The sequence below is a fragment of the Alternaria infectoria genome (genome assembly GCF_024043175.1).
Source record: "Alternaria infectoria strain BMP 0036 chromosome Unknown scaffold_1, whole genome shotgun sequence".
NCBI lineage: Eukaryota > Fungi > Ascomycota > Dothideomycetes > Pleosporales > Pleosporaceae > Alternaria > Alternaria infectoria.
Window position 1 is genome coordinate 2795136 of NW_026250690.1, and position 24019 is coordinate 2819154.

The 24019-nt window shown below is 53.5% G+C and overlaps 6 protein-coding genes across 6 annotated transcripts; 4 read left to right on the forward strand and 2 right to left on the reverse strand.

The window, feature by feature from the left end:
• Positions 1-435: 435 nt before the first annotated feature.
• Positions 436-1399, forward strand: FES1_1 (hsp70 nucleotide exchange factor fes1; the record flags this gene model as incomplete). Its single annotated transcript, XM_051492330.1, has 4 exons — positions 436-715; positions 875-963; positions 1018-1168; positions 1218-1399. 4 exons carry the CDS (start codon positions 436-438, stop codon positions 1397-1399), a joined length of 702 nt encoding a protein of 233 aa, XP_051357842.1.
• A 189-nt stretch (positions 1400-1588) lies between these two features.
• Positions 1589-2573, reverse strand: BCP1 (Mss4p nuclear export; the record flags this gene model as incomplete). The annotated part of the gene is made up of 3 exons (XM_051492331.1): positions 1589-2134; positions 2188-2424; positions 2478-2573. The coding sequence occupies 3 exons, from the start codon at positions 2571-2573 to the stop codon at positions 1589-1591; spliced, it is 879 nt and encodes a 292-aa protein (XP_051357843.1).
• A 590-nt stretch (positions 2574-3163) lies between these two features.
• On the forward strand, positions 3164-4839 carry GUA1 (GMP synthase (glutamine-hydrolyzing); the record flags this gene model as incomplete). The annotated part of the gene is made up of 2 exons (XM_051492332.1): positions 3164-4751; positions 4802-4839. The coding sequence occupies 2 exons, from the start codon at positions 3164-3166 to the stop codon at positions 4837-4839; spliced, it is 1626 nt and encodes a 541-aa protein (XP_051357844.1).
• A 709-nt stretch (positions 4840-5548) lies between these two features.
• On the forward strand, positions 5549-8327 carry J4E92_000919 (uncharacterized protein; the record flags this gene model as incomplete). The annotated part of the gene is made up of 2 exons (XM_051492333.1): positions 5549-6652; positions 6702-8327. 2 exons carry the CDS (start codon positions 5549-5551, stop codon positions 8325-8327), a joined length of 2730 nt encoding a protein of 909 aa, XP_051357845.1.
• Positions 8328-8872: 545 nt separating this feature from the next.
• RO1 (Dynein heavy chain, cytoplasmic) lies at positions 8873-21946 on the forward strand (the record flags this gene model as incomplete). The annotated part of the gene is made up of 1 exon (XM_051492334.1): positions 8873-21946. The coding sequence occupies one exon, from the start codon at positions 8873-8875 to the stop codon at positions 21944-21946; it is 13074 nt and encodes a 4357-aa protein (XP_051357846.1).
• Positions 21947-22329: 383 nt separating this feature from the next.
• J4E92_000921 (uncharacterized protein) lies at positions 22330-23466 on the reverse strand (the record flags this gene model as incomplete). Its single annotated transcript, XM_051492335.1, has 1 exon — positions 22330-23466. The coding sequence occupies one exon, from the start codon at positions 23464-23466 to the stop codon at positions 22330-22332; it is 1137 nt and encodes a 378-aa protein (XP_051357847.1).
• Between the last annotated feature and the right edge of the window lie 553 nt (positions 23467-24019).

A 24019-nucleotide genomic window follows, 5' to 3' on the forward strand; every position in this document is an offset into this window, starting at 1 on the left:
TCAGGCAGTCGCCAAGACATTCAAACAAGGGTGCTTACCCAGAGCGCTTGCCGTCTTGACTACTATCGTGCATCATTTGGCTGAACGAGGAAGGAAGACTGGATGGCTCGATACCAAAATATGGATAACGCGGGCTTACGAGATGGACGTTAAAATGTCGCTTTTGTTCGCTATGCAGCAGAAATTCACGTATTAAATCCCAGCCTGTTAGGATTCTAATTAATAAGATGAGTATGAGATCGAGTCTGCCACTGTGCGGTGCTGTGGTGATGCTCGCCGATGACGCTCGAATCTGGTGAAGGTCGCGCGGAAGGGCGATGGGCCAATCACACGACACCTGACATAACGCTCCTTGCCAAACCGCCAAAACTTCAACATTCCCGACTTAAGCTCCTCCCCATCAACGACCACGACCCCCGCCCACCCGCGTCCACGATGCCCGCCCTCGCCAACACAACCCGTGCCATTGCACGCTCATGGACCGCTCACCAGATGCCCGTCGCTCGGGCGGCCGGCTGCACCGCTCTGCAGACCCGCAACGCCTCGGCTTCCTCGTTCGACAGCCCCTTCAAGGGCAGCCCGGACTCGACCAAGATCCCCTCGTTCGCCGCATACAGGAATAAGGGAGGCGAGACCGGCCCCAAGGTCTTCCAGTACTTCATGGTCGGAACCATGGGTGCGCTGAGTGCGCTTGGCGCGAAGGCGACTGTGCAGGGTAGGTCTTCAACATTGCGATAGCTCGACGGACGGGTGGAAAATGTCGGAAACAAGGGATATGGCATATTTGGAGCTGGGAAAGAGCAATTGGCTATTTTGGGGATGATTTGGGTCGCGAATTGATGAAGACCGGACGGCTAACGACTCCGCCCAACAGACTTCCTCGTCAACATGTCCGCCTCCGCCGATGTTTTGGCCCAGGCCAAGGTAGAAATCGACCTCGCTGCCATCCCCGAGGGCAAGAACGTACGTTTCGCAATTCGACATGGCATATCCGGACAGTAGAGCTGATAAGCGCAGGTTATTATCAAGTGGCGAGGCAAGCCCGTCTTCATCCGTCACCGTACCGAAGGCGAGATCAAGGAGGCCGACGACACCAAGTGGCAGTCTCTCCGTGACCCCCAGCCCGACTCCGACCGTGTCCAGAAGCCTGAGTGGTTGATCATGTTGGGTACGTCACCGCACACATCCTTACAATGAACCAGGACTAACAGCACTAGGTGTCTGCACCCATCTGGGATGTGTCCCCATCGGCGAGGCCGGTGACTTTGGAGGCTGGTTCTGCCCCTGCCACGGATCCCACTACGATATCTCTGGCCGCATAAGAAAGGGACCTGCCCCGCTCAACCTGGAGATTCCCGCATACGACTTCCCCGAGGATGGCAAGGTTGTCATTGGTTAAGCAGAGCAATTCTTGAGCGGAGGTGGATGACGGTGATGTCGACTTGTGTGTATAGGAGCGAGCATCAATTTCCTACGGTTTGATTCACATAGATTCGGCTTGTGTCCCTTGCAATGTAACACCAGTTAGAGTCAACCTTCGTCGTCTGTTTGGTTGCATTATTTGGTGAATTCATCTTGCATTGCGTATTTACTGCCCATTCAGGAACGTCTTTACAGCCTCCACAGCACCCTTGAACTTGTCCGCCTCAATCAGCACCATATGTCCCTTGGGCTTGACACCCAACTCCTGGAACGCCCTCTTGCTATCACTCGCACCCTCATCTACGGGTGTGTCATACTCAAAGCTTGTGTATCCCACCGCATGCTTGTGCAGCACCTCGTCCTCGGGATGGAAATAAAATGTCTCCTCGCCCACATCGGCCTTCTTGTTCTTCTTCTTGCTCGGTGGCGCATCTTCGCTCGGCAATTGACTCTGTATCTCCGAGTAGCATTTCGACAGGACGAGGTAGTGGGTGAATGTGTAAGGCTCCTTCTCCTCAACCGCCCATTGTATCTCTTCCAGAAGCATCGTGTACATTGGTGGGACAATTTCGTGCGGCATGTTTATGAAGCGCTCGGTCAGAATGAGGCCGATTTGCGCAGGCGACGACGGTGTTAGGAGGGGCGGGAGAGTGGGGATCGGCGCGGACTTTTTGGAGAGGTAGGTTGTCAGATCTTGGATCACTTTCTTGTCCTGGTTGCTGTTAGTATGCGCATGTCCTAAGCTTTCGAATAAATATATAGTACCTTGTGTGTCTCCAGGTTCAACACAGTAAGGAAGGCATATGGATCCGTCTCATTGCCGTCAACCTTGACCGTACTGCCAAGTAGCGGTTGCGACAGTATAATGTCGGCGAGTTCAGAGAGATTGAACAATTGCGAATCCACGTCTAGAAGTTGGCGCAAGAGGTTCTTAAGCCCGTGGAAATCGACTGCGGGCTGCGGATCGAACCATTCGAAGTCGACGTTCACCATGTCCATGTCCTAGCAATTTTGTGAGACGGCGCATTATGAGAGGTTGTGAGGAAGGCGCATACCTCGTCGCTGCCGGACTCGTCGTCATCGTTCTGCTTGCGCTTGTCCGACGCATCGGGCAGCTCTTCGGGATCTCTCTCTGACTTTCGTTTCGCCATTATGTAGGTATGCGATTGGTAGGGAGCCGGGTGGGTGAGGTCACTGGATAGACGCGACTTTGCGCGATCCAACTACGCCGTTATCGATAAATGAAATTTTGGGCGGGGCCCAGGACAAGCACGGTCAGCCACAGAGCCATTCCACTTTCAAGGCTGTCATGCATTCCTACTACGGCTCATGCGATGATCGACTAATTGGAGACGTCTTCGATACGCGTAGAGTGGTTATACAAGGATGCTTGCGTCACCTGAGTTGTACCTCATGCGGGAAAATTTTAAGCTAGATGTCTACAATGCGGTTCGTATGACCTCCTCTCGCGATTTCTCGGTAATGTATACATCAGAGTGATATATGAGCCCAGGCGGCAGTCTGTGCTGCCTGCGCGTTACCATGGACGATGAAGCACGAGATAGCATTTTTCTGTTATCGATAAGAATTTTTCTGGAAAACCCCGCCAAAACTTTGTGAGAGTCAGTGACCGAGCCCCTCGTACCTTCTGCTTTCATATACCCGTCCCTTTCCTTTCTTCTTCTTTCCTTCGTTCTATCCCCTCTCTTTTTCACTTTCATCACACTCTTAGTACTTCAAGATGGCGACCGACAACACCGATCCGATCCCTCCCCACAAGACGTTCGACACCATCCTGGTGCTCGACTTCGGCTCGCAGTACACGCATCTGATCACTCGCCGTCTCCGCGAGTTCAATGTCTACTGTGAGATGCTGCCATGCACTACCAAGATCGCCGATCTGCCCTTCACCCCCAAGGGAGTCATTCTCTCTGGTGGCCCATACTCCGTGTACGAGGAAGGCGCTCCACACGTCGACCACGCCATCTTCGATCTCGGCGTACCGATCCTCGGAATCTGCTACGGACTGCAAGAGATGGCATGGCACTTCGGAAAGAACGCCGGCGTAGTAGCTGGCGAGAAGAGGGAATACGGTCACGCCAACTTGAAGGTTGAGAGCCACGGCGGACACATGGACCAGCTGTTCAAGGACTTGGGCAACGACCTGGAGGTCTGGATGAGCCACGGCGACAAGCTGAGCAACATGCCTCAGGACTTCATGACGGTCGCGACAACCACCAATGCGCCGTTCGCGGGCATTGCGCACAAGACGAAGAAGTACTACGGTATCCAATTCCACCCCGAGGTCACACACACCAAGCAGGGCAAGGTCGTGCTCAAGAACTTCGCTGTCGACATTTGCGAGGCCAACACCAACTGGACTATGAGCAAATTCGTCGACCAGGAGATCACGCGCATCAGGAAGCTGGTGGGCGACAAGGGACAGGTCATCGGTGCCGTTAGCGGTGGGGTCGATTCGACTGTCGCTGCAAAGCTGATGAAGGAGGCTATCGGCGACCGCTTCCACGCCGTCATGGTCGACAACGGTGTCCTCCGACTCAACGAGGCCGTTCAGGTCAAGAAGACACTCGACGAGGGCCTGGGTATCAACCTCACCGTCGTCGACGCGTCCGACCTCTTTCTCGACCGCCTGAAGGGTGTGACCGACGATCCCGAGAAGAAGCGCAAGATCATTGGAAACACCTTCATCGAGGTCTTCCAAAAGCAAGCCGATAAGATCAAGGCCGAAGCGCATGAATCTTCCAACGCTGGTGAGGTCGAGTGGCTCCTTCAGGGTACCCTGTATCCCGATGTCATCGAGTCGCTGTCCTTCAAGGGTCCTTCCCAAACCATCAAGACCCACCACAACGTCGGTGGTCTACCAAAGGACATGAAGCTCAAGGTGATCGAGCCCCTTCGCGAGCTGTTCAAGGATGAAGTCCGCGCGCTGGGCAAAGAGCTTGGTATTCCAGAGGACCTTGTTTGGCGCCACCCCTTCCCCGGCCCAGGTATCGCCATCCGCATTCTGGGTGAAGTCACACGCGAGCAAGTCCGTATTGCGCGTGAAGCCGACTACATCTTTATCGAGGAGATCAGGGCTGCGGGCCTATACAACAAGATCAGCCAGGCGTTTGCAGCGCTCATGCCCGTTAGGGCCGTGGGTGTCATGGGTGATAAGCGCGTTCACGAGCAGGTTATTGCTCTGAGGGCAGTTGAGACGAGTGACTTCATGACGGCTGATTGGTTCCCCTTCGATGGAGAGTTCCTAAAGCGGGTTAGCAGGAGGATCGTGAATGAGGTCAACGGAGTTTGCCGCGTGGTATACGACAGTAAGTCATCGAAAATTTCATCTTAGCGAGGCAACTACTAACAACCGTAGTCACCAGCAAGCCTCCAGGAACTATCGAGATGGAGTAGACGTTGGTTTTGGCTGGCGCGTGTGTAGGTGACCAGAGTAGTTGTAGTCGGTAAACCGGTCTGAAGAAGACACTTTCGAGACATTTGATACCCCTGTATGCGTTATGATGAGTTAAAATATACCTTTTTGATTTGATATCGAAGTGCTGCCAGATCGCCATTTGGGAATTGTTGTCATAAGGAAGCTCGTTTTGTCTGGAATATCTCACAGCATGAAGCACCCTGGAGGTATCCGATGCATTCTCCAGCAGCAAATTCACTCCGAAAACTTAGTGAGTACCTCCAGACTGCCACGAAAAAGTGGTTGCGATAATGTGAACTCCTTCGCATTCTGTGGTGCTGAGATGTGAATTTTCGTGCACGATAGATGATGCATATCAAGTGCCCAAAACCGGAGCCAGATCACAGTACAAATCCACACACATACCCCGAATTTACTTTTGTACCCCGGAGCCTACTTTGACGTTGGGTCACCCACTTTGCATGTTTTTATCTTCATGTAGGCTCCAGGGTGTTCAGCTTTTCCATTGTATCAGATGGGTGTGGCGGTGCAATGGGCGGACTCCCGCGGGCGAGACGTCGATCTGGAGCTGGGACGGAAGGGACCCTTGCATGAGACAGCTCCCCCAGTTACGCAGCCCAGCCAAATCTCGAAACCGAAATACTTCACGCTCTGCCACGCGAAGTTACCAACAATTAGAACGATGCGATGAATCGATCCTCATCCTCGGGCTCACGCGCCCGCCAATCCTCACAACAACCCACACCCCTCCGTCCCAGTTCCACGCGCCGCCCGTCCTCGCGCCCCAGCCAAACCTCACGCTCCACATCCTTCGCACCTTCTCTCCGACGGCGCACAACGGGCCAGTCGATATTGTCACTTGACATTGACAATGACGACCCCGAAGCCGCGGAAACAACACACGCCGACGCGGCCATCGTCGAAGAGATAGCCGAGATAAAGCGGTACGAGGACTTTACAACTATAGACTGGGTACAAGACGCCGCCCGCGAACAACTCCGACGGAAAGCGCGCCGGCGCGAAAGAGATAACATCGGTGTGCGCAAAGATGGGCGGACGGGCAAAGTGTTCCTAGGTCGGGGACGAGGCAAGTGGCGGAGAAAGATTGCAGAGGCATATGATGCGGGCCAAGCGTGGATTGTTGTCACGCTTGTCGGCGCAGCGATAGGACTCAACGCCGCATTCCTGAATATCGTGACAGAGTGGCTTAGCGATATCAAGCTGGGACATTGCACCACGGCTTTCTACCTCAATGAGAGTTTCTGCTGTTGGGGTGCTGAGGGAGGTTGCCCTGAGTGGAAGCGCTGGAGTGGGTTCTGGCCTGTGAACTATGTACTTTACATACTCTTCGCAGCGCTGTTCTCCTTCACGGCTGCCAGGCTGGTCAAGAGCTTTGCGCCGTATGCAGCTGGATCGGGGATATCGGAGATGAAATGCATCATTGCGGGGTTCGTCATGAAAGGCTTCTTGGGCTTTACTACACTCTTCATCAAGTCGATTGGCTTGCCGCTTGCTATTGCGTCGGGGCTGTCGGTCGGCAAAGAAGGGCCTAGTGTGCATTACGCTGTCTGCACGGGCAATGTGATCAGTAGGTTCTTCGACAAATACAGAAGGAATGCGGCCAAGACGAGGGAGATACTGTGTGCGAGCGCAGCGGCCGGTGTAGGCGTGGCGTTTGGAAGTCCGATCGGAGGTGTGCTGTTCTCGCTGGAGGAGATGAGCAACCAGTTCCCACTCAAAACCCTCTGGCGAAGTTACTTCTGTGCGCTGGTCGCTACAGCTGTCCTCGCTGTAAGTACAACAACCGGACTTACCGGACTTCTATGCTAACTTGCGCCAGGCTATGAACCCCTTCCGGACCGGTCAGCTCGTCATGTTCAACGTCTCCTACGACCGCTCCTGGCACTTTTTCGAAACCCTCTTCTATATCATCATTGGTGTCTTCGGTGGTCTCTACGGCGCTTTCGTCATCAAGTGGAACCTCAAGATGCAGGTATTCCGCAAGAAGTACCTTTCTGCATACCCCATTACGGAAGCTGTCACTCTCGCTGTCATCACCGGTGTAATCTGCTACCCGAACATGTTCTTGAGGATTGATATGACTGAGAGCATGGAGATACTGTTTCAAGAGTGTGAGGGTGACAAGGACTACGATCAGCTTTGTGACGCGAATCATCGCTGGCACAATGTCACGACACTTGCTATTGCCACAGTGCTACGTACGCTGTTGGTAGTCATCTCGTTCGGGTGCAAAGTGCCGGCTGGTATCTTTGTGCCTAGTATGGCTATTGGTGCAGCATTCGGTCGTATGGTCGGCATCTGCGTCCAGGCTTTGCACGAGTCTTTCCCTGGCTCAGCCTTTTTCTCAGCTTGCGACCCAGATGGACCATGTATTACGCCTGGCACCTACGCCTTCCTTGGTGCAGCAGCGGCATTGAGTGGCATAATGCACATCACCGTCAGCGTCGTGGTCATCATGTTCGAGATCACTGGCGCATTAACATACATTCTTCCCACTATGATAGTCGTCGGCGTCACGAAAGCGGTCAGCGAACGTTTCGGCCATGGCGGAATCGCAGACCGCATGATTTACTTAAACGGCTACCCATTTCTCGACAGCAAAGAAGAACACACGTTCGGTGTGCCAGTCAGTCAAGTCATGGCAAGCCGCGTAGTCTGTCTGCCAGCCTCAGGCATGGAACTTCGACAAATGGAACGTCTAATGAACGAAAACGCATACCAAGGCTACCCCATCGTGGAAGACATGAAAACAAAGACTCTAATCGGCTATATCGGCCGCACGGAACTTCGTTATGCGATCGATCGCGCGAAGATCGAGCAACAGGCCCCAGGTCATGCGAAGTGCTACTTCTCATCATCCTCGTCTACTAGCAATCCAGGCTCCCGAAGTGCAAGCGGCACTGGTCCACCAGCACCGAATACGACATTTGACTCTATACCCACTACTTCGTCTCAAACATCACTCGACTTCACCCGCTACATCGATCCAACGCCACTCTCAGTCCACCCTCGTCTTCCCCTCGAAACGGTCATGGAGCTCTTCAAGAAGATGGGCCCACGCGTGATATTGATCGAATACCGCGGCCGTCTGACTGGTCTTGTTACCATTAAGGATTGTCTCAAATACCAATTTAAAGTTGAGGCAGGAGGTGCACATGGTGGTGGAGCAGGCAATGGCGAGGAGGGCATGGAGAAGCTGGCGGGTTGGGGGAAGGCTGTGGTCAATTGGGGGAGAAGGAAGGTTGGGTTGAAGGAGGTGGGAGAGGTTAGGCTAGCAAGTCCTACCACTGCGACTGCCAGGGATGGGCGAGATGAGAGACGGGGGAGTGGCCATGATGAAAGAGGGGATGGAGCATTTGCGGTGGGGGACGACGATGACGATGATACCGGAGACGGTAGAAGAAGTACGGATGTGGAGCTGGAAGACCGAAGTAGAGATAGATAGCGTTTATTCCCGAACCAGAGTCTCGCCGTTTGCAGTCCTGAAACTCCCGTGCCCGCCTTTCGTACCTGAGATGAAAGGAGCAGGTGGGCTAGCCTAGAAAGTGGAGCCAGCGTTAGCTTACTTTGCACGTGGTGAGCTGTCATTGCTTGTCGCCATTCGCCGCTGCATGTGTGGGAGGAAGTGGCTGCTGGACGTGCAAAAAGCCAACATTGCAACAGCATCCGCAAACAACGCGTTCCCGACCACTACCACGAATTCCACGCCTTGTGTTGCACTGCATGACCCCGAATTGAGGAGCCAATCAGACGCTGATCACTCCGCTTCCCCTGCCGCTCCCACTAGTCAGGATAAGCGTGTGACGGCCGTGCGCGTCGACTTCGCGTACGCCTACTCAGGAAATATACTGAGACAAAGGCACCACCATCACCGCCGGCGCACCGAGTCCCTCGTGAGAAACAGCAATCACTCCGCCTTCCGTCCGTCGCTACTCCGCCCGAAGCGCAAACCACATGTCTTCATAGCGACACACGCGATAAACAATCAACATGGAGGGACCCTTGAACCCAGGGGCGCCCAACGGCAGCATACGCACACCCAGCCCCTCGCCACCCTCGATAGACCCCCAGCTCATCGTCGACCACCTGGAAAAGGTGCTTGACGTCAGTCTGGGCGCCTCCAAGGAAGATCTTTTTGCACCCGGCAGTCTGCTCTCGAGCGCCAAGCTGCAGGACACGCTGCAACGATGCGCCCGCTTCGCCTCCGAGGGGCAGTCCGCGCTCTACGTTGTGAAAGACCGAGCCGATGAAGCCCGCATCGATGGCCTGGATGGAGCAAACGGCAGGTACCCTTCTGACGGGGAAGGAACCTCCAGACTGACACAAGCAGCAGGGGCGACCCAGCGCTTCACCTACACCATTTCGACTGAGATTACCGCTTCTCCTACCTGCGCAGCATTTGTTGTTATTTCGAAGCGACCGATACCCATAGACCCCGCGATACCCCTTAGCCAGCAAGTCCTTATACAGACGCTGCCCGGTTTTATACTTTCTAATAACGCTTCTTCGCCCGACGGCACTCCCTATGAGTTTCTTCGTTCTCTCATTCAGTCTGCGGTCGAGCCGTACTTTGACACCTACACCAAGAGCACGCGCGACCTGGCGGGGAAATACAGCAAGGGCGATAATGATGCGAGGACGGGTATTTCGGCGACACGGAAGAAGATTGCGGAACTGGCCGTCAGTCTGGGCAACCTGGAGCAGAATGTCGAGATTCCGGAACTACTTCTGCCTCTCCACCCGCTCATCCAGAGTGCGCTCGACGATGCTGCCCAGCATAACGTGAAGCCCTCCCCAGAACTCATTCCCCCTGGCATTGTTCAAGACAGCAGCTTCCTTAACGGATTGCAGTCGACGGTCAACGGATGGATCAAGTCGATACAGACAATCACAAAGACATCCCGAGATGTATCAACTGGGACTGCAGCGCAAGAGATCAACTTCTGGATCTCTATGGAGTCAAGGCTGCAGGACATTGAGACTCAACTGGGCAGTCCCGGTGTTAGGCTCACTCTGGACGTGTTGAAGAATGCGAAGCGTTTCCAAGCGACGGTCAGCTTCAGCGCAGATACTGGACTCAAGGAGAGCACGGATCTGGTCCAGAAGTACAACCAGCTGATGCGCGAATTTCCTCTCGACCAGCTGCTATCTTCGACCTCACTACAAGCAGTACAGGAAGCGATACAGGCCATCTTCAGCCACATGAACAAGAAGCTCCGCATTTGCCCCTACCCCGTCCGCCGAGCGCTTCCTCTCGTGGAGGCTATTTCCGGCGACCTCGACAAGCAACTGCACAATCTCCTACACGGCAAGACACTCATGCACATGGACTACCCTGAGTTCCAGGCGATCATGGCTGTCGCTGAGAGCATCTGGCGCACATGGGAGGAAAACGTAAAGGAATTCACTAATGTTGCTCGTGAGGTGACTAGGCGAAGGAACGAGAAGTTCATCCCGATCAAGATTGCAGCTAGGCACAAGGAGACGGAGGAGCGCATTCGCTACATTACAACGTTCCGCAAGAACCACGAGCAGCTTCAGCGAACCATCGTTAATGTCCTGGGTTCGCAATCTTCCTTATCCGAGAGCGCTCCCGCCAAGGAGGCGGTCATCATCGAGGAGATCGGTGATGTTGACGCCGTCAAAGAAGTCAAGGAGGCTTACGATGTGCTCAAGGACGTCGATGTCCTGGATGTCTCTCCTGAAGGCACGCGACTTTTCGAGCAAGCAGAGCAGAAGTACAACGAGCGTACTTCCCGTGTCGAGAACTCCATCATCGCTAGGTTGCGAGACCGTCTTGGTACCGCCAAGACCGCCAGTGAGATGTTCCGCGTCTTCTCCAAGTTCAATCCGCTTTTTGTGCGACCTAAGATTCGGGGAGCCATTTCCGAATACCAGACTCAGCTCATTGAGAATGTCAAGCAGGATATCTTGGCACTTCACGAGCGCTTCAAGCGCCAGTACGGTAATTCGGAGGCTCATGCCATGGCGCAGCTTCGCGATTTCCCCCCGGTCTCCGGTGCTGTTATCTGGGCTCGACAGATTGAAACACAGCTGGAGAGCTACATGGGCAAGGTCGAAGATATCCTCGGTAAGGACTGGGCGCTACATGCTGAAGGTCAAAAGCTCCAGGCTGAGAGCAGCATGTTCAAGAAGAAGCTCGACACCAGGCCGATCTTTGAGTCATGGCTTCAGGAAGTGGCGAGGAGGAAACTGCAGATCTCGGGACGCCTCTTCCTTGTCAGCAGGAACCGTGCCGCAGGAAACATCTTGGAGCTGAACGTCAACTTTGACGCGCAAGTCATTGCGCTGTTTAAGGAAGTTCGTAACCTGACATGGCGCGGCTACCAAGTGCCTCACGGCATCAACAACATCTCGAAAGAGGCCAAGCGTGTCTACCCCTACGCAGTCAGCTTAATGGAGAGTGTCCGCACGTACACCCAGACCCTGCGGTCGATTTCTGAGATTGGCGGAGTTGCGCTCTTACTCAACAACTACGTTAACGAGGTTCAAGCGCTGGTCGGCAAAGGTGTTCCCCTCAAGTGGGAGTCTTTTGTTCATGCTTACGATCTTCACGTCCGACAATCTGGTTTCCCTGTTGGCGGTGGTAGCGTCCGTAGTGAGAGCAAGCATGTTCAATTTGTACGTGACTTCGCAGCTACAACGTCACTACTTCAACTCAAGGTTGCAACGCTCATCAACATCAACGCTGCGATTGAGAAGTCGCTCAAGGATTTGGAGACATGTCCTTACACCAAGGAAGCCTTCCAACAGAACCTCGAAACTATCCAGAAGTCCATCGATCAGCTCAACCTTGAGAGCTATGCCAATCTTGACTCTTGGGTTTCTGATATGAATGCGCGCATCGAATCGATTTTGCTGGTCCGTCTCAGCCGAGCTATTGCATTGTGGATTGAGGTCTTCAATAATGTAGACGAGGAAGATCGAACTCGACGCCCAGTCAGTGAAGTTGTCTCGACGGAGGCACCAGAAGTCAAGCCGACTCTGGCGCGATTGACTCTTGAGATTACTATGCGCAACCAGGTCATTTACCTCAGCCCTCCGGTAGAATACGCCCGTGCAAGCTGGCTTGAGCAACTACAGCAATGGCTCGCCATCATTTGCACTCTCCAGAAGATCAAGGCTTCACGATACGAGATCCGACTTGAAGCGACCAACGACACCTCTGCCAGCCAGTTCTCTGACTTGCCAAGCCGGTGCACCGACTCGCTCATTGAAGTTTATGGCGCTGTTGAGGGCAAGCTCCGTGACATCTCATCATACGTGGATGAGTGGCTCCAGTTCCAGTCTCTATGGGACCTGCAGTCCGACCACGTCTACGACATCCTTGGTGAAGATCTTTCGCGATGGCTACAACTACTCCAGGAAATTCGTAAGACTCGCGCTACCTTCGACAACTCTGACATCAGTCGCCAGTTTGGCTATGTCACTGTCGACTACGACCAAGTGCAGGTCAAGGTCAACGCCAAGTACGACCAATGGCAGCAGGAAATTCTCACCAAGTTTGCCAGTAGGCTTGGTCAGCGCATGAACGACGTCTACGTGCAGATAGAGAAAGCGCGTAAGGATCTTGAGATGCAGACCCTGGAGGCCTCATCCACTGCTCAGGCTGTCTCTTTTATTACAACAGTACAGCAATGCAAGAGGAAGGTTCTCGAATGGGAGCCAGAGATGTCCACTTTCCGTCAAGGTCAAGCAACTCTGGCTCGCCAGCGTTACCAGTTCCCGTCCGACTGGCTGCAGATGGAACAGATCGACCATGAATGGCAGACGCTGAACGAGGTTCTGGAGAGGAAGACCAAGATTGCGAACGATCAAGCTGACGCGCTGCGCGCCAAGATTGGCGCGGAGGACAAAGTCGTCAGCCAGAAGATCGTGAACATCACTGGAGAGTGGGCAGAGGACAAGCCTGTTGCAGGAAACCTGGCGCCAGCCGAAGCCTCAGCCATTCTGGCCAAGTTCGACCAGAAGCTTAGCCAGCTTCAGAACGAGTCCAGCAACATCTCGAAGGCCAAGGAAGCTCTTGGACTACCACCATCTCCAGAAAACGCACTTGAGACCCTGCTGGAGGAAGTACAAGACTTCAAATCCGTCTGGTCTGCGCTTGGCACCATCTGGGCCAGCATCGACGACCTTCGTGAGGTCTTGTGGACCAGCATTCAGCCTCGCAAGCTGCGACAGAACCTTGATAACTTGCTCAAGATGACCAAGGACATGCCCAGCCGGATGCGCCAGTACCAGGCTTTCGAATTCGTTCAGACTACCCTGAAGCAACTTCTCAAAGAAAACACGATTCTTGCAGAACTGCGCTCTGACGCCGTCAAAGAGCGCCATTGGGTCAAGATTTTCAAGAACCTGAGGCCACAGAAGCGATACTCCGCCATCTCCATGACACTCGGTGATGTCTGGGACCTTAAGCTCGGCCCTAGCGAAAAGATCATTCGCGATGTCATCACTCAAGCAGCGGGCGAGATGGCACTTGAGGAGTTCATCAAGCAGGTCCGTGAGACTTGGCAGAACTACTCTTTGGAGCTCGTCAACTACCAGAACAAGTGCCGTCTTATCAGGGGATGGGACGACCTGTTCGCTAAGTGCAGCGAAAACCTCAACTCATTGCAGGCTATGCGCCACTCGCCTTACTACAAGGAGTTCGAGGAAGAGGCGTCTTCTTGGGAGGACAAGCTCAATCGCGTGCATGTTCTGTTCGATGTATGGATCGATGTGCAACGTCAATGGGTCTACCTGGAGGGCGTGTTCACTGGTAACGCTGACATCAAGCATCTCCTCCCTATGGAGTCGGCTCGTTTCCAGAACATCAACTCTGAGTTCTTGTCAGTCATGAAGAAGGTCTCGCGACAGCCTTTCGTGCTCGAAGTCCTCAACATCTCTGGTGTGCAGAAGTCGTTAGAACGCCTCGCCGAGCTATTGAACAAGATCCAGAAGGCACTCGGAGAGTATCTGGAGCGCGAGCGTGTATCCTTCCCTCGCTTCTACTTCGTTGGTGATGAGGATCTACTGGAAATCATCGGTAACAGTAACGATGTTATGCGTATTGCCAAACATCTGCGAAAGATGTTTGCTGGTATCTCTGGACTTATCACTGATGAGGACGGCGTCATTCAAGGATTCACGTCCAAGGAAGGAGAGGAGGTTACGCTTCGCAAAGAAATCTCGCTCGTCAAGACACCCAGGATCAATGAATGGCTCGGCGCCCTTGAAGCCAACATGAAGACTACTCTGGCCGAGTTGACTTTCGAAGCTTACGAAGAGTTCGCTCAACTCATTGAGCCTGATGCGATGGACCCGGAAGCTTTCACCAACTACATCGCCAAGTACCCAACGCAAGTGGTCGTCCTCGGAACGCAGATCGCTTGGACCCATGCTGTAGAGAAGTCTCTTTCTGAAGAAGGCACGACCTTGCCTCAGTTGTACGAGAAGCAAGTAAACGTCTTGAAGCTCCTCGCTACCGCTGTTCTGGGCGACCTTGAACCCATTCAGCGTCGCAAGTGCGAGGACCTCATCACTGAGTTTGTACACCAGCGAGACGTCATCCACAAGCTTGACAAGGTCGGTGCACGCTCTCCTACCCATCACATGTGGCTACTGTGCATGCGATACATGTATGAGCCCGGCAATGATCTCTTGCAGCGATTGAGGATCAAGATGGCAAATGCCGTTCTCGACTACGGTTTCGAGTACCTGGGTGTTGCCGATCGCCTTGTGCGCACACCTCTTACCGACCGCTGTTTCCTCACCCTCACCCAGGCGCTTTGTCAGCGACTTGGTGGTTCGCCATACGGTCCTGCTGGTACAGGTAAGACTGAGTCGGTCAAAGCTCTTGGTGTACAGCTTGGACGCTTTACCCTCGTGTTCTGTTGTGACGACACTTTCGACTTCCAAGCCATGGGCCGTATCTTCCTTGGTATTTGCCAGGTTGGAGCCTGGGGTTGTTTCGACGAGTTCAACCGTCTGGAGGAGCGTATCCTGTCGGCTGTGTCTCAGCAGATTCAAAACATTCAGCTGGGTCTCAAGAAGGGCGCTGAGGACGACAAGTCTCAGATCGAGCTTATTGGTCGTCAACTGAAGGTCAACGGTAACACTGGAGTCTTCATTACCATGAATCCTGGTTATGCAGGTCGATCGAATTTGCCCGACAACCTCAAGAAGCTCTTCCGAAGCGTGGCCATGTCCAAGCCCGACAAGGAGCTTATCGCCGAAGTCATGCTGTACTCCCAAGGTTTCTCGCAAGCGAAAGAGCTGTCGAAGCAGGTCGTACCGTTCTTCGACAAGTGCTCAGCTGGTCTATCCAAGCAGGCTCATTACGACTTTGGTCTGCGTGCACTGAAGAGTGTGCTCGTCAGCTCTGGTGGATTGAAGCGAGCCCGCATCGCCGCTCAGCAAGACTCTCAGACTCTGGATGAAGCCAGCATGGAGCCTCAAATCATCATCCAGAGCTTACGCGAAACAATGGCACCGAAGCTTATCCGCTCTGATGTCGAGCTCTTGATGGCCATTCAAGAGGAGGCTTTCCCTGGTGTGGAATACATCCCTGCGCCTCTCGACAAGTTGACCGAAGCTATCCACAAGTGCGCCGCGGAGTCGAAGCTCGTGGTCAGCGATTCCTGGTTGACCAAGATCATTCAACTTTACCAGATTCAGAAGCTGCACCACGGTGTCATGATGGTCGGTTCTTCCGGATCTGGAAAAACTGCTGCCTGGAGGACGCTTCTCTCTGCCCTTCAAGCCGTGGAGGGAGTGGAAGGCGTCTGTCACGTCATCGATCCCAAAGTCATGTCAAAGGAACAGCTTTACGGAACTCTCGACAGCACCACACGCGAGTGGACCGATGGTCTTTTCACAAGCATACTGCGTAAGATCGTCGACAACCTTCGTGGTGAAGACACTAAGCGTCACTGGATCGTATTTGATGGTGATGTTGACCCTGAGTGGGTCGAGAACTTGAACTCAGTGCTTGACGATAACAAGCTTCTCACCCTGCCAAACGGAGAGCGTCTCAACTTGCCATCCAACGTTCGCATCATGTTTGAAGTTGAGACTCTCAAGTACGCCACACTGGCTACCGTCTCCCGTTGCGGTATGGTCTGGTTCAGCGACGATACTGTGGAGGTCGATATGATGATTAAGAACTACATCGAGCATCTCAAGACTACACCTTTCGAAGACCTCGAAGACGATTCGGTCGCTCCAGGTCAGATGTCGCAGAAGACGATGACGACACAAGGTCTCATTGCCGACTTCTTGCACATCAAGCTCACCCAGGACCGATTTATTGAGAAGGCTCTCAGCATGGCTAGGAAGTTCAAGCATATCATGGAGTACACCGACATCCGTGCGCTCAACACACTTTTCTCTCTGCTCAACAAAGCATGCCGCAACGTTCTGGAGTACAATGTGCAGCACCCGGACTTTTCCCTTGAGGATGACAAGATGGAGACTTATCTCGCGAAGAAGTTGCTCGTAGCTTTGGTCTGGGCTTTGGTCGGTGATTGCCCTCTTATGGAGCGTAAGCAGTTTGGAGATCTCATCGCTGGTCTTACTGACGTTGAACTCCCCGCCCTCAACGAGACCACTTCGCTCATTGATTACGATGTCAAGCCTGACAAGCCAGAGTGGGACACATGGCAGAGCCAGGTACCGAACGTCGAAGTCAACACCCATTCCGTTACTCAAACCGACGTGGTTATTCCCACGTTGGACACGGTTCGCCACGAGGATGTTCTCTACTCTTGGCTTGCGGAGCACAAGCCCCTACTCCTTTGCGGTCCTCCGGGTTCTGGAAAGACCATGACCTTGTTCAGCGCACTTCGAAAGCTACCCAACATGCAGGTTGTCGGTCTCAACTTCTCCAGTGCCACTACCCCGGATCTTCTCATCAAGACGTTCGAACAGTACTGTGAATACAAGAAGACTCTTAACGGCGTGCAACTTACTCCCACTCAAGTCGGTCGCTGGCTCGTCATATTCTGCGACGAGATCAACTTGCCAGCACCCGACAAGTACGGTACTCAACGAGCTATCTCCTTCCTGCGACAGCTGGTCGAGCACAATGGTTTCTGGAGGACATCTGACAAGACTTGGGTTACACTCGATCGCATTCAATTTGTTGGTGCCTGTAACCCTCCCACCGATGCTGGACGTACGCCTATGGGCCTCAGGTTCTTACGCCACGCCCCGCTCATCATGGTCGATTACCCTGGACAGCAATCTCTTCTTCAGATTTACGGCACCTTCAATACCGCCGTACTCAAAATTATCCCGACTTTACGAGGTTACGCAGACGCTCTTACGAGGGCTATGGTGCAGCTATATGCGGAGTCACAAAAGCGCTTCACACCGGATATCCAGCCACACTACGTTTACTCTCCTCGTGAGCTTACTCGATGGGTGCGTGGTATCTACGAGGCACTACGACCCCTTGAGACTTTGCCGATCGAAGGCCTCGTTCGTATCTGGGCACACGAGGCACTCCGCCTGTTCCAGGATCGTCTTATCGCAGAGGAAGAGAGGCAATGGACTGAAGAGTGCGTCCACCGTATTGCGGCTGAACACTTCCCTACCATCGACGAAGAAAAGGCTCTTGGTGGCCCCATCCTTTTCTCCAACTGGCTGTCCAAGAACTACGTGCCGGTTGAGCGTGAGCAGCTTCGCGAGTTCGTCAAGGCTCGTCTCCGTACCTTCTGCGAAGAAGAAGTGGATGTGCCACTCATCCTGTTCAACGACGTGCTCGAGCACGTACTTCGCATCGATCGCGTCTTCCGTCAACCACAGGGCCATCTCATCCTCATCGGTGTCAGTGGATCTGGAAAGACAACCCTGTCTCGCTTCGTGGCCTGGATGAACGGTCTGAGCGTCTACCAAATCAAGGTCCACGGAAAGTACTCAGGCGAAGACTTTGACGAAGACTTGCGTACCGTGCTTCGACGATGCGGTTGCAAGGGCGAAAAGATCTGCTTCATCATGGACGAAGCCAATGTTCTTGACTCCGGTTTCCTCGAGCGCATGAATACCCTCCTGGCCAACGCGGAGGTTCCTGGTCTGTTCGAAGGTGATGAGTACGCTTCCTTGCTTACTGCCATCAAGGAGGGTGCGCAGCGACAAGGCATCATTCTCGACTCACAGGAAGAGCTATACAAGTGGTTCACGGAGCAAATTGTCAAGAACCTTCATGTTGTGTTCACCATGAACCCACCCGAAGAGGGTCTTTCGTCGAAGGCAGCCACCAGTCCTGCTCTTTTCAACCGTTGCGTGCTCAACTGGTTCGGAGACTGGTCAGACCAGGCTCTTTACCAAGTCAGCTCAGAGCTCACACAATCTGTTGATCTCGACCGCGCCAACTACGTTGCACCGGATAGCATTCCCGTTGCTTACCGCGGACTCACCCTTCCGCCTTCCCACCGCGAAAGTGTGGTCAATGCCATGGTCGCTGTACACCACTCGCTACGCAGCAAGAACGCGAAGTTACAGAAGACACAGAACCGGAAGATGTACCTTACCCCACGTCACTTCTTGGACTTCGTTGCGCAGTACGTCTCGCTTTACAACGAAAAGCGCGAAGATCTCGAGGAACAGCAGCGTCATCTCAATGTCGGCCTTGAGAAGCTGCGCGAGACATTCGACAAGGTCAAGGAACTGCGAGCAAGCCTTGCACAGAAGCAGACGCAACTCACTAAGAAGGATGCAGAAGCGAACGAAAAGCTGCAACGTATGATTGCGGACCAGAACGAGGCGGAACAGAAGAAGGCTGGATCGATCAAGATGCAAGCTCAGCTTGCGAAGGACAAGGAGGAGATTCAGAAGCGCCAAGAGGTGGTGGAACACGATTTGGCGGCTGCCGAGCCAGCTGTGGCGGAGGCACAGAAGAGTGTGCAGAACATCAAGCGACAACATCTTACTGAAGTCCGATCCATGCAGAATCCTCCTGCTGGTGTCAAGCTCGCTTTGGAAGCTGTCTGCACGATCCTTGGACATAAGCCCGACAGCTGGAAGACCATTGTTTCCATCGTCAGGCGTGACGACTTCATCGCCAGTATCGTACAGTTCGACAACGAGAGGCAGATGACTGCAGGCCACCGCAGGAAGATGCAAAAGGAATACCTTTCCCAAGAAGATTTCACCTTCGAGAAGGTCAACCGCGCTTCTAAAGCTTGCGGTCCCCTCGTACAATGGGTGTCTGCTCAAGTTACTTACTCCGACATCCTTGACCGCGTCGGTCCCCTACGTGCCGAAGTCGAGAACCTGCAAGTTGAGCTTCAGAAGACAGAAGAGGGCGCCAAGGAAACCCAGGTCCTCATTCAGAACCTCGAGGAGAGCATTGGCCGATACAAGACTGAGTACGCGGCTTTGATCAGTGAAACTCAGGCTATCAAGACGGAGATGGCGACTGTTCAGTTCAAGGTCGACCGCAGTGTCCGCCTTCTCGACAGCTTGTCCTCTGAACGCGTTCGATGGGAGGAAAGCAGCAAGTCTTTCGATTCTCAGATCGACACCATCGTTGGTGACGTCTTGGTTGCAGCTGCGTTCATCGCTTATGCCGGTTACTACGACCAGCAGTACAGGAAAGCGCTTACAGAGGACTGGTACGATCACCTCAAACACTCCGGAATCAGCTTCAAGCCAACAAATCCATTCACGGAGTATCTCTCGACTGCCGATGACCGCCTGAACTGGCAACACAATGGTCTGCCGGTCGACGACCTGTGCACCGAGAACGCCATCATCCTGCAGAGGTTCAACCGCTACCCTCTTATCATCGATCCTTCTGGCAGAACAACAGAGTTCTTGCAGAACGAATGCAAGGACCGCCGTCTCACGGTGACTAGCTTCTTGGATGATTCATTCACCAAGCAACTTGAGAGTTCCCTGCGTTTCGGTAACCCAATCTTGATCCAGGATGCCGAACATCTGGATCCCATCCTTAACCACGTTCTCAACAAGGAGTACCAGAAGACTGGAGGTCGTGTGCTCATTCAGCTCGGCAAGCAGGAGATCGACTTTTCGCCGTCTTTCCGCCTCTACCTCTCAACACGCGATCCTTCCGCCAACTTCGCTCCTGACATCTGCAGTCGTACCACGTTCGTCAACTTTACTGTCACGCAGAGCAGCTTGCAGACACAGACACTGAACGAAGTCCTCAAGTCCGAGCGACCTGATGTTGATGAGCGCCGATCCAACCTCATCAAGATGCAGGGAGAGTTCGCAGTCCATCTTCGTCAGCTTGAGAAGCGACTGCTTCAAGCTCTCAACGAGTCGCGCGGTAACATTCTGGACGACGACCGCGTCATCGAAACGCTCGAGACGCTCAAGAAGGAGGCCAAGGAAATTTCGGACAAGGTCTCCGAGACCGCTGGCGTTATGACAGAGGTCGAGAACATCACAAAGGAGTACACTGTTGTCGCTCGTTCTTGCTCAGCTATCTTCGCTGTGTTGGAGCAACTGCACCATCTCAACCACTTTTACCAGTTCTCGCTCCAGTACTTTACTCAGATCTTTGAGACTGTACTGCGCAAGATTCGCAACTCCAACATCACTGGTCATGCTGCCCGTATTGAGCAGATCGTTACCGAGCTATTCGTTGACGCATACCGCCGCACTTCGCTCTCCTTGCTCCAGAAGGACCGTGTTACGTTTGCTATGCTGCTCGTGCAAGCGGCGCCCTACAAGATGGACAAGGCACACATCGATCAGATCCTTGACCCCGACCTGAAGGGTATCGATGTGTCAACCGAGACAGAGCGCAAAGAGGAGGCCATGGAGCGTGCCAGCAAGATCCCGATGTTTAAGGAAGAGCTGCCGAAGATTGAAGACAGCGCTTGGGATGCTTTCCTCAATGAAGAGATGGGAGAGCGACATGTACCGCAGGCTTGGCCAGAAGATCTTACCAAGTTCGACAAGCTACTACGAGCTCTCGTCTTGGTCAAGCTATTCCGTGTTGATCGCTTCGTACCAGCTGTCGAGCGCTTTGTCACTGAGGTGTTCGGCAAGGGCATCCTAGATGCCAGCGGTGATCTGGGCGATATTGTGAAGCAAGTCAATGCAGTAACCCCGGTGGCTCTCAGCTCCAGTCCTGGATTCGACGCAAGTTACAAGGTCGACAATCTTGTAGAGAGGGAGCAAGTCAGCTGCACAAACATTGCCATGGGTTCCAACGAAGGCGCCGCATCAGCCGACAAAGCCATCGCTAACGCCGCCACTACAGGCAACTGGGTACTTGTCAAGAACGTCCATCTCGCTCCACAATGGTTGCAATCGCTTGAGAAGCGTCTTGAAGCTCTCAAGCCCAACCCCGACTTCCGTCTCTTCCTGTCAATGGAGTCCAGCCCCAAGATTCCGGTCAACCTACTTCGCGCTTCTCGCGTCCTATCCTACGAGCAGCCTGCTGGAGTCCGTGCCAACATGAAAGACTCGCTCTCTTCGTTGGCCGAGAAGGCCACCAAGCCGCCGGTGGAGAAGGCACGTGTCTACCTCCTCTTATCCTTCCTCCACGCAGTCATTCAAGAGCGTCTTCGCTACGCGCCAACTCTAGGATGGAAGGGCTTCTGGGAGTTCAATGACAGTGACTACGAATGCTGCAGCTTCATCATCGACACATGGGTCGACACCGTCGCACAAGGCCGATCTAACATCGCCCCTACCAAGATCCCATGGGAGATGCTCCGTTACCTGATCACTGAGATGTACGGTGGGAAGATCGACGACGCAGAAGACTGGCGCATTCTCGCTTCTCTCGTCGATGCCACTATGACGCCCGCCGCTTTTGAGGACAACTTCAAGATCGTCAAGGATACTGAGCACAGCGAGGGTCTTGAACTACCCACTTCGACTAGCTGGAAGGACTTCATGGGCTGGGTCAATGACCTTCCCGAGCGCGAGCCGCCTACTTACCTCGGCTTGCCTGCAAATGCCGAGAAGCTGCTGCTGGTCGGTCAGGCCAATGCCATGGTTGGTGGTTTGAAGAGGGTGCTGGATATGCTGGATGAGGGCGAGCAGGTCATGGCTGAGGCGGAGACTGAGGTCGAGGGTTAGTGGTCTTACAATTTGTATTAGGCGTACTCTAGATGAGTGTCGCGATTTCTCTTTGTTTGTAGTTTTATTCGTTAGCTGGGGTTATAAGGCGTTTCAATTTGGGTTTCCGTGGTTCAAGGGGCCGTTCGCTAGTTTACTGGTATACCCATAAATCTCATTGTTCAGAGTCTACTTGAAGCAAAAGCCCGTGTGAGTCCTAGATGTTGCTAATTGATAGGTACATGTAGTCTCCACATCATCTCTGCTTTTACTGAGACGAGAAGTCTTCCAACCCAGATAACACTCGTCAAGCCCATGATTGTGCAGATGACATGTCACATCGTTGAGATGCAGGCTTAGACATAGCGCATCATGCGAGCTCACCGAGGTTGCCTTGCGCCTTCTTACTTGCCCGACCTCTTGCCCAGCTCAAATGCCATGGCCATGCCACCCCGATTCTCCAACTCCGACTTCCTCTCTTGCAATCTCTCCCATTCGGAGTCTGTTCTCTCCTCTTCCAAAGTCTCTCTCTTGTAGCGTGCTTGTGACTTCTCCGTTTCTAGCACTTCCTTCCTGTTCGCCATGATCTCAGGTACAGCTCGGCGCGCCTTCTCAGCTTCTTCGTTACGCTTAGTGATTGCAGCTTGGATGGTGGACATCTCAGCAATCACGATCGGATCTTGCATGTCGTTCTGTATTCCCTGAGCGCATGCTTGCGCAATGGCGGTATACTCCTGTTCCTCTTCGTCGGCAAGTCCGTCGAGAGCGAGAGATATGTCTTCTTCTTCTTCGGCGAGTGTTTCGATAGCCTGATAATGCTTAGCGGTCTCGGAAGAGTTAGTAGCAATGTCCTTGAGAATACTGATGTACTCATCGACGACGGAGACATCTCCAGGCATGGCAGAAGTAGCGATGAGGTCTTTGGTGGCGTTGGTCGTGAGGTTGTCTTGTGTAGCTACGACGATGTTAGAGTTTGTGTCGGAGTCGTAGTCAGAGTCAGAGTCAGAGCCAGAGCCTGAAGATCCGCTTTCGATGACGATGGGCTTGTGTCTACGGCGACGAAGAGCGAGGACGGTGGAGAGGGGTGTGGCAGTACTCTTTCCCTTTTTACGGCTTGGCAGGCGCAAATTGGCCGATGGCGTCGAAGGCGGACTCAGCATAACAGTGTCTGCATCTTGCTGTCCATCAGACTCCGGCTCGAACAATGGACTTTCTTCCCGATCTCCGGAATCGTCTTTCAATCCTGACTTCTTGTTACTGTCAGCCTCCCTCTTATCCAAGCTCGCTCTCTTGCGCTTCGCTGCCGTCTTGCTCGGAGTCGCAGGCGGTGGAAGACGTGTGTCCACCAGAGAGAACATTCCATACTTTCCGTTCGTTTCTGCGTTAGGTCGATCGGGATTCATGGCTGCGTAGTGCTGACGGAATCTGTTGGCCTTGGGATCGATTTTGGCTGGCGGGCTATTGTCTTCGGATGCCTGGCTTGATGAGTCGCTGCTATCCACCACGCGGGTCTTTTGGGCTCGCCTCGGCACAGCAGACATGACGGTGTCAAATGTTAGGGAGCGGATGCAGGGCGTGGGAGAAGGAAGTGTCACGGAAGGAATATAAGGTATTTATATAATTGAGTGGATGGGCCCAGCGCATCTGTGGTGACTGCGAGTCGAGGTGACCTCGAATTACTACTGTTTCTGCAGAGGCAAGATATCAATACAACCCCCAGAGGGCTGAATATATCGCGAAATGAATGGAGTCTGCGTCACCGCGAGAAGCGTTTGCTCCACCATCCTTGCCTTCCAAGGTTACGCCTACGCCACTACCCTCCTGAACGCTACCCACCCACCCACTGTCACAACCTCCGTTTTTCCGAAACATTTACGCCGGGCGTGGTGACCTGTAGAGGCCGGATCTGGCCTTTTGTCACATTTGAGTGCTGCCCGTTTGCGCTTCTTGCTTTTCGCTTCGTTTGCGTCCGGAACGGGTAGGTCCAGAGGATGTTGCGGTACTTCTCGAATAAGTTTACGTGGTCCAGCATCTAGGTCTAGACCTGGAGCTACAGGGCAACTAATCTGCTTGGAAGGTGTAGCTAGATTGGCC